This window comes from Dromiciops gliroides, chromosome 2 (assembly GCF_019393635.1).
Source record: "Dromiciops gliroides isolate mDroGli1 chromosome 2, mDroGli1.pri, whole genome shotgun sequence".
Taxonomy (NCBI): domain Eukaryota; kingdom Metazoa; phylum Chordata; class Mammalia; order Microbiotheria; family Microbiotheriidae; genus Dromiciops; species Dromiciops gliroides.
This window is the reverse complement of record NC_057862.1, coordinates 433,733,668-433,746,347: the sequence shown is the minus strand read 5'-3', so window position 1 is coordinate 433,746,347 and position 12,680 is coordinate 433,733,668. Positions and strand designations below refer to the sequence as shown.

General features: G+C 39.0%; 2 protein-coding genes across 2 annotated transcripts in view; both read left to right on the top strand.

The window, feature by feature from the left end:
- The window catches only part of LOC122739054 (major allergen Can f 1-like), a 42,396-nt gene extending 38,448 nt beyond the window's left edge, over positions 1–3,948 (top strand). The window contains exon 7 of the mRNA XM_043980911.1: positions 3,819–3,948. Within this exon, the coding sequence (XP_043836846.1) occupies positions 3,819–3,948 (130 nt within the window). The remainder of the gene's footprint in view (positions 1–3,818) is intronic.
- A 118-nt stretch (positions 3,949–4,066) lies between these two features.
- On the top strand, positions 4,067–12,299 carry LOC122739053 (beta-lactoglobulin-like). The gene is made up of 6 exons (XM_043980910.1): positions 4,067–4,162; positions 6,217–6,344; positions 7,378–7,448; positions 8,609–8,725; positions 10,635–10,733; positions 12,160–12,299. The coding sequence occupies exons 1-6, from the start codon at positions 4,067–4,069 to the stop codon at positions 12,297–12,299; spliced, it is 651 nt and encodes a 216-aa protein (XP_043836845.1).
- The last annotated feature ends 381 nt before the right edge of the window (positions 12,300–12,680 follow it).

Here is a 12,680-nt window from a genome sequence, read left to right as displayed (position 1 = left end):
AAATTAGGCCTTTTTGCAGGTGTACTCTTATTTTATGGGTTGCATAGTGCAGGCTTTGGGGCCAGGAAGATTGGAGGGTTTAAATGTTGCCTCTCATGGATTGCTATGTGAACCTGAACATGTCACTGTTCAGGCTTCTCATTTTACAATGCAACTCTCTGAGACTATATATAAGTTACAGGGCAGGTATTGATCTGCCTTGATATAGGGTGTTTTTCACACTGACATAATCATGAATCTCATTAAAAACTGAAATATCAACAAAAACAGTCAAATAGGCGTGCAAATAAAAAAGTAAATTACACATAAATCTTTCCTATGATATACCATACATTTGAACAAAAGAAGACAAAATAAATTAACAAAGAATAAGCTTTTTTCTCCTGAGTTTTTTAGCTTTAGTTCTATTACTTTTTATTTGGTTTCTTAGGTACACTTCTATAGGATTTCTAGAGATCTAGACTTTCAAAGGTTGAAAGACAAGAGTAGTTCCTGTAAAATGTTGAAGGCTGTACCTCTCTGATGCTTGCATGGCTGGTTGAAAAGAGAAAATTGGACCAATACTTTGTTTTAGGGCAGAGATGTCTAACTTGAGGTCAGCAGGCCGACCATGCAGCCTGCATTGTGCCTGACTACCATTTAAGCCACATTAAAATGTAATTACAGGGGGCAGCTATGTGGTGCAGTGGATAAAGCACCAGTTCTGGATTCAGGAGTACCTGAGTTCAAATCCGGCCTCAAACATTTGATACTTGCTAGTTGTGTGACCCTGATCAAGTCACTTAACCCTCATTGCCATGCACCAAAAAAACATGTAATTAGAAAATATACAATAAAAATACAACAAAACAAAGATAATATTGACATGTGGCTTTCTAAGTGAAGATATGGCCAGCAGGGATCCTGATGCACAGTTTAATGGCCTGATCTATTTGAGTTTAACCCTTGGTCTTAGGGACATGGATTTAAAGCCAAAAGTTACCTTAGACATCATTCCATTCATTGAGAAGATAAAGGAGACTTGAGGCTCAGCTCAGAGAGGTTCGACCACTAGATTGAAGTCATAGCTCATAAGTGGCAAATCTGAGATTTGAAGCTGGGTCTTGTGGCTCTACATTCCCCACTTTTTATGCTATGATACATAGTAGTAAGATACACCACTGCCACCTAAAGGCTGTTTATTGTAGAGAAAGTATGTCTCAGAGATAATATTATACAGTGTATTTTCATAGGTGCCCATTGGCATTATAAAAGTGGGATGCATCTTATTTACTTTTAAAATTCAGTTGCTTAGTTTTAAGATAAGAATGGAATCCCACACTGGTCCTTTCTTGCATTATGCTTGGACTTCTGGCTTTTTCTTCAATGAAAAAAGGACTGAGCTAAACCCAACCTTTTCCTTCTGTCCCCACCCAGGAAACTTGAAATTCCAAGTAATAAGCATAGCTACAAGAACAAAGGTGTTATGATTTCCAGTGATAGAGAAATTATAATTTACCTAGAAGAAGCACACAAGTTAAGTCTGAAGGAATATATTCACAGCTTTATAATCATTAATCATATCTTGGATCTAATCCTAACACAGGAAAGAAGCTAGGGGGAAAAAAGTAAAGGATTGGTTATTATAATGATTGCTAGGCTGGAAACTCCTCAGAAGAAAGGGTTTGGAGACTCTAGAGGTGATCTCCTATGACTTCACTTATTATCATGACACCCTGAGAGATCAAGATAAGTGTTATATTCCACATGCAACATGTGGAGTGGTAGCAGTCCAGAGTACACCAGAGAGGTCACATAACTTCTCCAAGAAGTCCAAGGTTATACAACTAATGTGTAGATGCTCATGAGCTATATTACATTGTGACCAGTGAGAAACCATAAACCATATGAGTGACTTTAAAGAAAACCCACAGAATTTCCCTTTATATATTGAAAGGAAGCTCTTAACCAACTTTCAATAGGACATTCACTTATTTCTTCTGCTGGGGGTGGATACTGGAGTTATTCACATTCTCTTGACTGATTGCACTTTTAAATGGTCACAATTAAATTGTTTTTTTGAGGCTATGGGATAGTCTTTCTCAGTGCTACTTTATGGGTAAAGACCCCCAACCTTGGCCATATTCCAATTGATTCCTACCCATATGAAAAAATTTGGAAAATCTAAATGACCTAGTGGCTCTTCATCTTAGCTTTCTGTACTCTGATCCACCTTCAATAACATATGAGGGAGTGGTCCTGGGAGGGAGTAGGAACTTATCAAGGAAGGGCTCTGGTAGGAGATAAGGAGACCTCAGAATCTTATCCAGCTTATACTAGGAGGTGTGGTATGATATTATATGGTTTTTCCCCCTAAAGAAGTATATAATCTAAGTAAGGAAATAAGACAAACATACATGAACCTGTGGGATTTCCCTAATCCTAGAGCAAAATCCCATGAGTAAGGGTGAAACATGTATGAGAAGCATATGCCTTGTCAGTAAGGTAATAAATACCACACAAACTTGAGGGTAAAGGGCCCTATTTGTCTCCTTCTCAATAACAGAAATAGATTGGTCATCCTTCCAGGAATCAACTGGGCCAGTTCCTGAACCAAAAAGCACACCATGCAGATTGATTTCCAGGTCTTGATTACCTCCTGAGATATTTGCCCTTGCCTACGGAAAATGAGTCGTGAATATGATAGTCAGTCAACAAGCATTCATTAGACAATTACTATGTGCCAAGCACTGTCCTAAATTCTGGGGATTCAAAGAAGACAAAAGTCAGTCCCTGCTCTCAAGGAGCTCACAGTCAAATGGGGGAGACAACATGCAGACATCTTGGACAAACAAGATATGTACAGGATAAATTGGAGATAATTAACAAAGTTAAGGCACTAGCATTAGGGACTAGTTTTAAGGGAGAACACTAATGTCTTTTTGTGGTAGGTGGTGTTTTAGTTAGGGCTTTAAGGAAGCCAGGGAAGTCAGGAGGTAGAGATGAGAAAGGAAAGAATTCCAGGCAAGTGGGACAGTCACTTAAAACACCTGGAATTTGGAGATGTATTCACTTGTGCAAGGAGCAGTAAGGAGGTTAATGTCATGAAAGCTAGGCTTCTTGCTCTCAAGGAGCTTATAAACTAAATAGGGAAATAGGACAAGTCACACCCAGAGAAGTCATGAAAAATAAAATAAACTGACTTGGCAAAAAGAAATTGGACATGGCCTCAGACACTTGACACTTACTAGCTGTGTGACTCTGGACAAGTCCCTTGACGCTCATTGCCCCACCAAAAAAAAAAAAAGTGATTCAAAAGAAAGTGAAAAAATTCAAATTACAATGGAAACTTCATATCAATGTAGAGAAACAAAATAATGGCATGTCTGGAACTGGAGGTAGTCATAAGAGATTTACTAGGGAAGGAATTTTGAGAAGGGTTTACCAGTAGGGAAACCCTGTGATTTAATGAAGAGGATGGTGTGTGTCCCTTGTGTTTCTCATCAATCCAAGTCAGGTCTCTTGGGATGAAGGCCAAAAGATTTTGGCAGTGATGAAATAACATGCTTCTTAGGAATACTGGTTGGTTGCTGGAGTATTTCTTCCTCATCATTGTTTGGGGCATGTCTCTAAGAACTCTCTCTCCCCCCGCCTCATCATTTAGACAGTATTTCACAATACTTGAGCTCATAGAAATATAGTTGTCATTTTCTGCCAGCCTGGCACCCAGTTCCACTCCCCTCCCCAATACATCTTCTACCAAGAATTGATCAGGGGTCCATTTTGTAAGACTGAGTTCCATTCTGCCAGGTTTGACCATGGAATCTCTTTCCTGTTAGGTACTTAAAGGAAAATGAGTGTCATTATCTTTGGAAGGAACTTTTGTTTTTCTGGGTGACAATGCCATCCAAGCCTTGCCAGCTGGACTATTTGGGCTTCGAGGAATCAGGCTCGTGGTGGGGAGGGTAGCACGGCATTGCCCTGGTACAACCCACACTCCTGTTCTATAAATAAGGCTGTGCTTAGGTGATTCATCCATCATCACTCTCTTCAGACCTCAGAAAAGTGAGATCCAATAGCTGCGATCATGAAATTTCTTCTGCTCGCTGTTGGATTGGCCCTCATTGGTGCCATCCAGGCCATTGAAAACATCTCCTCCAAGAAAGATTTAGTGGTTGAAAAGGTAAGAGTTGGTGAAAGCAGGTTTAAGTGGGATGTTCTGGGACAGTGTCACTCTTAGTGATGGGCCAGGACAGAAAGAGGGTTGAGAAGGTGAATCAAATTTTGAGAGGACAATGCTTCCTAGAGTTTGAGGAAAACAATTCCTTTGTCTATTATAGGGACTTTTCCCTTCCCTACCTATTAGAGACAATTGTAGACTTGAGTTAAGGGAAGACTCACTTACAATTATAATGTGTCCCATAGTTCGGTGGACTGTTTTTGGAGGTAGTGAGCTCCCCCTCCCTGGTAATCTTCAAAGAAGGGCCCAATTACCACTTGAGCAGTATCTTGTAACTGTATTAACTTCCGAAATTCTCTTTCAAATTTGAGACTATACATCAACTTGTGATTTTACCTCCCAACAAGATTTTTTAAAATCTTGGTTAAATAGTGAGAGATTTTCCAGTTTTTTTCCTTTTTGTGGGGCAATGAGGGTTAAGTGACTTGCCCAGGGTCACACAGCTAGTAAGTATCAAGTGTCTGAGTCCGGATTTGAACTCAGGTACTCCTGAATCCAGGGCCAGTGCTTTATCCCCTGTGCTACCTATCTGCCCCCCTGAGATTTTCCATTTTCTAAGATGGTTTTGAGGGGTTTTATAAAGAGGTTTCCTCTACCTGGGGAGTGAGTATGCTAGAATTGGGAGGGAAGAGCATATTTAGAGACACTCTTCCATAGTGAGTATGTAAAGCATGTTTAGAGATACTCTTCCCATAAAGTAGCATTGATTACAGGGGAGATGAGTACACATCACAGAAATGGTATTTATCCCTGGGAGAACTATGATTATGTCCCTAGAACAGGGGTTCACACCACTGGGAGCTCTTTTTCCTTTCTATTATTCCCTCTTTGTCAACTCTCTTTTTTTGCCCCTTTCTGTAATACTTAGCCTTTAGACTGGGCTCAGGGTATTTTTGAAGATGTGACTTCTCCCAAATCAAGCCATTTGCTTTCTAGGGCCATTGAAGCAGGTTCATGTGAATAGGACTATCTTTTCAGAAGAGCAGTTTTCATTCTTGCCTCTGTCATTCAGAGAAGTTTGTTTTTGTCTGTGCCACAGTTATAGTGTAGCTGGGGTTGAATAGCTCACCTGAGAGCAAACTAGAAGGGGCCATGGACTTCTCTCTTTTCAACAACCTCACTGTTTTCCACACTTGGAAGCTCATCTTTTCTTTTACTTCTTTTCCTTTGTTATCTTGTGTGAGACATATGAATATTTGTACATTTCCCCTGAATTATTCTGCAATAATATCTATAATCCTACAATAGTTAATAGACTTGTGATTAATGTAGGAATTACTTCCATCATCACAGCATCTCTGACTTCTCCTCTTACATTATTCTTGTTCCATATTATCCCATAGAATTGCCATGGGCAATTTCTCCAGCATATGCTGAGGCCTCCCTTAGGGCTTTTTTTTTTTTCTTTTTACAATTTGCGGGTCCTAGTGCAACAATTTCTTATCTCTTACTTTCTTACATGATTGACACACATCTTTTTCCTATTGTATAAATTATTGAATGTTATCACACAAGATATTTCCTAATAGTTAAAATGATGGGGATGCCCTCAGATGGGTTGATTCTATAAATTGAAAAGAATAGGGGGGAAGTTAGGTATCATGGTGGATAAAGCAACAGCCCTGCATTCAAGAGGTCTTGAGTTCAAATCCAGCCTCAAACACTTGACACTTAATAGCTGTGTGACCCTGGACAAGTCACTTAATCCTCATTGCCCCACAAAAATTTTTTTTAAAAATTGAAAAGAATAGAATTTCCTTGGGCATATAAATTCCTGTTTATGCATGTGACAACAACTATGGTATATAATAGATTGGGATCAGTGTTAATTGGAGCCTCCTAAATCTATCATTAATTCTTTTAGACTCAGGCCAATGCCATGAATCTTGGAGTTAAAAGTCTTCAGGGCTGGTGAAGGATATGGCAGGGGCAGTAGGAAAGTGGGTAGCTATGTCTGGGAGCCCTGAAGTGGAGTTTCATGCGTATATTCTCCATAGATTGTAGGGCGATGGTATCTCAGACAAGAAGTAAAGGCCATGGACTTCCCAATTCCCTTGTTGGACATGGACATTAAGGAAGTGAACCTTACTCCTGAAGGCAATCTGGAACTGGATGTGTTAGAAAAGTAAGTACTACATACTCCTAAGATGATCAAAGAAAGTAATGAATCAGGGAACAGCGAATTATAGCTTTGAGAGAAATTTGAAGGTGATTGGTTGAACAGATATGTTCTGGGGGTAATGTTGGAAACAAAGCAACAAAGCAACAAAGGCTATAAAGCTCAGAGACCATGGCACGGATCTAAAGTAAAATTTAGTCCAAAGGGGATCAAGACTTATTCCCTTAATAAGGTTTTAGTAGCCCTTTCCTGAGCCTCTGACACAACTGCTTCTAGTCATAGGTAGAGGTCCTTGTCAAAATGATGAAAAGCACCAGAATACAAATGGTGGACTTGCCACTTCCTTACTGTATCAATGAGGAGGGCAATTTGACTTCTAGGACTTTTAGGTGGAATAAAAAGAAATCAGTGCAAAGAGCCATTTGGCTAAAACTGGTAGGAGTCAGGAAGTGGTGCTTGGCTCCTGTAGGTGGCAAAAAAACCCCCAAAGGAAATGATCCTGAAAATGTAGGCATGATTTTGGCACCTTCAAAATTAGATTTTCATTTTCATAGCTGGAGGATAGTACCTAGAGAGGAAATAGGGAACTCTTGTGTCTTGAACCTGCCCTAAAGCTAAAGAGTTTCCCACATCCAGTAAATCACCTGATTGTTTTATAAGGCATGAAATGCTTCCGATGATTTGTTTTTCATTAAGAGTCTATTTAAACATATACAATTTTCTGACTTAATGGGCTATTATTTAATTTATCAAGAAAAGAAGAGTTGAATTCAATCTCACCACCAGGTATAGTGCCTTGTGAATAATAAACCCTTAATAACTATTTATTGAATAGTATTGATTTGACTCACTTAACTGGCCACTTGCTTCTAGGAGATGAAAATAACAAGATCCTCTTAGATTTTCTTTGTTTCCCAATTGGTTCAGGTGTAGTATGAGCTCTCCAGACTACCTGTGCTATTTTTCCTTTCAGGCCTGGTATTTGATTCATAAAAAGTGGGGTCTGAGAAAAGATTGATTAATCTAATTGACTTTTCAGGACTGACAAGTGTGTTGAGAAGAAGTTTCTTGCAAAGAAAACTGCAAAATCCGCTGAATTTGAGATCAACAGTAGGTATCACCAAGTCATGACTCCAAATACTGTTCATATAGCCCCTGTTTGCATGGTGATCCAGAAAGGAAGCATATTCTCCCATACTCAACAAAAGATGAAAAGGGCTCTTACTCTTTTTTTTTTTTTTTTTGGAAAGTCCACCAATTAAACCTATACTGATGACTGGGTTCTTTTTATAAGATGAAAAGAAATGATAGTGATATGTCAATTTAAAATTTATTGTTAAACTGTTTAAGAAAAAACTTCCATAAGTAGTAAACAATAAAGTTAGAAAGGTGGCAGATGATATGATTGGCCACACAAAGACCTCATTGCTTTGGTGTGTATTGAGGTTGGAGATGAGGTCGAAAATGAAGTGGATCTTGCTTTTATAAATGGAAAGGTAAAAGATAAATTTGGAAAATATGCTATTGGGGGGAGGTGTCCTAGTATTAATTATTGAACTTTGATCTCAAACATAGAACTTGATTCCAAATCTAAAATGTGAACAGGTTTTTCCCAGAACAGAGCTGGGAAATAAAATATTGAGGTTCTTTCTTGCCAGAGCTGTGATATGTACTTTTCTATTTATGATATTATTATCAACATACAGTAATAGAAATAATTTTTCAGATTCAAACTTTGAGGAACTATGTTTTTATCCCTGGCCTGCTAGTTAATTTCTGGACCTTTGGAGAGTCATTTCCCTTGTGTTGGTCTCAGTTTGAATATCTTTGAAATCATGGGACTAGACTGGACAACCTTCCAGCTCAGAATCTTTATGAAATGATGATCTATTGAAAGTAATGATTTGAAATCTTGGGAACATTGACCTAGAAGGCTGACATGTGGAGGGGTATTAAGGGGTAGGACCTGTCATGAAGCTTTTGCTTCTGGGTTCTAATTCCTGGGTTAGGTATGCCTTTAGAAAGTTAGGAGGCATTGTTGAATCAACAGAAGTTATAGGAACTGCAAGCCAAGGAGAGGGCAAGATGGGAGGGGATAAAGAGAATAAGAACCAAAGAGTTTTCCTTTGTAACTCTTAGTGAGGTATTCCTTACCCTTGTGGACTTGATGGGGGAAAGTTAGAATGATTTTGAAGCAGCACCCCAAATGTTTTAGATTGCTTCCAATTTTGAACAAGAATTTAAGCCTTTCCTTATGGCTTCTTCTCTAGTTCCCTCAGTGTCTTCCTTGTATACATTCTCTGTGATGGAAACTGATTATGACAACTACATCCTCTTTTGCTTGAGGAACATTGATTCCCGGGAGAAAATGGCATGTGCCCACTATGGTATGTATCTTATTCATTCAAAGTTGGAATGAGGTATAACAACAGATCATCATTAATAAACACACTATCAAGAAACTAATCAGTCAACTGGCTGTCCAAGCATTTATTAAGCACTTACTATGTGCCAGACATTGTACTAAGGACTTCCTAGCCCTTCTTCCCCTCAAAGAGTTCACATTCAAATGGGGAAGCCAAGATGCAAATCGTTATATATAAATAATCTACATACAGAATATATAGAAGGTGCTCTCAGAGAGAAGGCACTAGCAGCAATTATGGAACTGTCTGAAGTTCTGGGGAACAGATTAGGGTCTAGTGGGAATCAGAAGATTAATAATCATCTAGTCAACACAACAAATACAAATCGATCCTACATATTTCTCTTTCACACGATGCATATAAGTAGATGTACATATGTAACACATACATGTAAATAACATACATGCATTTATATGTATGTATATGGATATGCGGGGTAGCTAGGTGGTACATTGGATAAAGTGCCAGACCTGGAGTCAGGAAGACTCATCTTCCTGAGTTTAAATCTGGCCTCTGACACTTACTAGCTATAGCCCTGGGCAAGTCATTTAACCCTGTTTGCCTCAGTTCATCTGTAAAATGAGCTGGAGAAAGAAATGGCAAACTACTTCAGTATTTTTCCAAGAAAACTCCAAATGGAATCACAGAGACTTGGACATGACTAAAAAATAACTGAAAAATGTATATGGTGTGTGTGTGTGTGTGTGTGTGTGTGTGTGTGTGTGTGTGTGTGTGTGAGAGAGAGAGAGAGAGAATGTTATTTTTGATTTCTCATCATGATTTGAAGTAACACTGGGTCGTGATGATGTTTACAACATAGACTCTGACAAGCCTTACCATAATTGTAAAGGTTTATGAATATAGAAAGGCCCAGTGATAGGCTATGTTATCTAGCCTAGCTAAGTTCAAAGAGATTCATCACCATGTTGGCTGCAGGGTGATGATCTTTTCAGTCTTGGTAACTCTCCAAAACCTTCTCCTGTTCAAGGGATTGTAATTTGCTTTCGTGGAGGGGTACAAAACCACCAGTCCTTGAAGTAGTTTGTGAAGTAGATAATTAACAACATGTTACAGTAATTGGATAAAGGACATAATGTAATGAATTTCTGTGCCAAACCTAATTTTGAATTAATATCAATAGAAATAGCTGACATTTATAGAGAACTTTAAGGGCTATAAAGCCCTTTACATAACTTTATCTCACTTGCATTATAGTTTAAATAGTGACTAATGGGGCATGATGTGTATCAAAGGCAGCAAAGTAGGGATCAGATGTAATTTTAAACACATAGCATGAAAAAATATACAGATGCCTGCTTGTGTGAAGTCTTTTCTTTTCATGTTAGTTTATTAATCAGTATGTTTGAATCAAGCAAATGAATCAAATAATTTGCTTGACTAATTTTCCCTCCACTAAAATGCCTAAATGAAGCAATTCCTTTAAAAATTTCAACATGTTGGGGGCAGCTAGGTGGCACAGTGGATAAAGCACAAGCTCTGGATTCAGGAGGACCTGAGTTCAAATCCGGTCTCAGATACTTGACACTTAAGTAGCTGTGTGACCATGGGCAAGTCACTTAACCCTTATTACCCCACCAAAAAAAAAAAATTAAAAAAATTAAAAAGAATTCAACATGCTAGGCAAATGGAAAATACTAATACTATGACTATTATAATTGCTACTACATTATTAATAATAACAACAACAATAGATCAGTTTCTTAATAACCTTAACAGGGATCATAGAGATTCTGTACATAGGCTGGTATGTGTGACTTAACAAGTTCTTCATATAGGAACATGTTTTTCTCTGCATTTTCATCAAGGTCTTAGAAAAAAAAATCAAATTACTTAAATTTTAACTCTACAGTCAGAAGAATAGAGGAGGACAACAAAGGCATGGAAGAATTCAAGAAAATTCTCAGGACTTTGACCATGCCCTATACAGTGCTTGAAGTCCGTACAAAAGGTAGGTTTCTCAGATCTCAGCTCAATATCCAGAAATAGATATCTCAAAGCAGAATGTATATAAATTGAAATGGTTCTTACTAGTCTCTAATAAATGAGATCAAAGCTTTCTCTTATAGAGAACTACCTTACTTTTAGTCATACCCCCAACATCCTCTCTGGCTTATCTATGAATGAATTTGAGCCAGTATAAAATATAACCTATAGAGGCAAGGTCAGTGTTCTCCATTCCTACTGGTATACAGTTCTTTTATTATACCTATCTAGCAACAGCTCAACTTATTATTATTATTAGGTATTGTATTTTAACCAGGTAAAGCCTCAGTGATATTTATCTTGGAATCTTTGGATGTAGGGGCCCTGAGGTTGTTTTCCTCTTCTGAGGATGCACCTTGATCTTCCTTGTCACTGAAGAAACTTTCTATAATTCTCAACTTTCTTTGCTTGCTCATCTTGCTGTCTTTTACTTGACTTTTAACTCCCCAGTAGGGGGCCCTACTTCTAGGCTACACTACTATCCCCAGCTTCAGAGGGTCCCAGGTGTTTTGGTTTGAGGGAGGGAAGGTTTTTCTCTTGCCTGGCCTGCTCTCTGGTCTGAAGATAAATAACCTCAAGCCAATTTACTAAATAACCAACCAGCAAAGCTTTCTGTGCTGTGGTACTTAGCTTCTTCGATGATCCTGTGGCCCACCCCCACCTGGGCCTCCTGCTTCTCAGGATTTCTTCCTGGTTCACCAGTGGGGTGGGACAGCTGAATTCCTCCCTATGTCCCACTGACATCCCTGCACTTTCCCCCCCCCCCACCCCGCCTCTGGCCAGCTGTTCAGCCCTCTCACCCGACTGCAAGCTCAGTTCCAGAAGACACTGGTGCTGCAGATGATTCAGAGGCTCCTGGATTAAGTTCTTCTGGTACAGTGTGCCTGGGATCTCTGTCGGCACCATCATGGGGTTGGACTTTATTTGCCACCCAGCATGGTCCCCTTTAATCTGTCTATGGCTGGAAAAATAATCTCAGCCTGTATTTTTGTGTTTTTTTCTGCTCCAGGGGTTCTTTTATTGCTATTTGGGGGGTAATCATATCAGAAGCTCTGTGCATTTAATGTCTTTCCTATGCCATCTTGGCTCCACCCTCAGTGATATTCATCAAAATTCTTTCCTCTGCTCATAGGTGGGAGTGTGTGTGGGAATATCATAGGAAACCTTCTTTGGGTTATGTGAGGATGAATTTGCCTCCTTACCCTTTGCAGGAGCGATTTTGCTATGTGGTTTCAGTTGTAATGATTTTGCTCCCAAAGGCAATTTCTTTTTCATCAAATGATGTCACTCAAGTATTTCTTTCTCTTTCCACAGATATGTGCCGTGTTTAGGTAAGTTTGTGTTTGACTTCTTTCCTTTGGGAAAATGCTTTGTCCCATTCCTTTCTATAGCCTTCTACATTTATGAGATTTCAGCATGTGGAGATCCCTATGATGATGTGGTAAAGACTTTCCCCTATTTCTTGGGATCTAAAGGGGCCAAGTTTGTAATACAATTCTCCATGTCCTCATTGCCTGTCTGGAGGACTTAAGCATGAGTAGATTCAGGCTAAGACTTAGAAGGCTTGACCTGTTGGTCCTAAAATTCATAGGCTAGTTTTGCCTCTTTTGGACATGGTCTTCACACAGGCAATATTTTAATGATTTTTGACTTGGTTACTTTCTTGACATGGAAAGCCAGGAAACTCAAGTCTTCTCTTGAGACAGGGAATACCTTGCAAAAGGAAGGTAGAAGACAATCACATCTTGTAAACTATGGAAGAGACAGACCCTAGGAATCACCTAATATAGCCCCTCCTTTTACAGAAGGGAAAACTGAAGCACAAAGAAGGGAATGGACATGACCAATGTTATACGGTGTGAGATTCAGGACTAGAAACTAAGTCCCCTGACACTATTCAGGGATGTGTTCC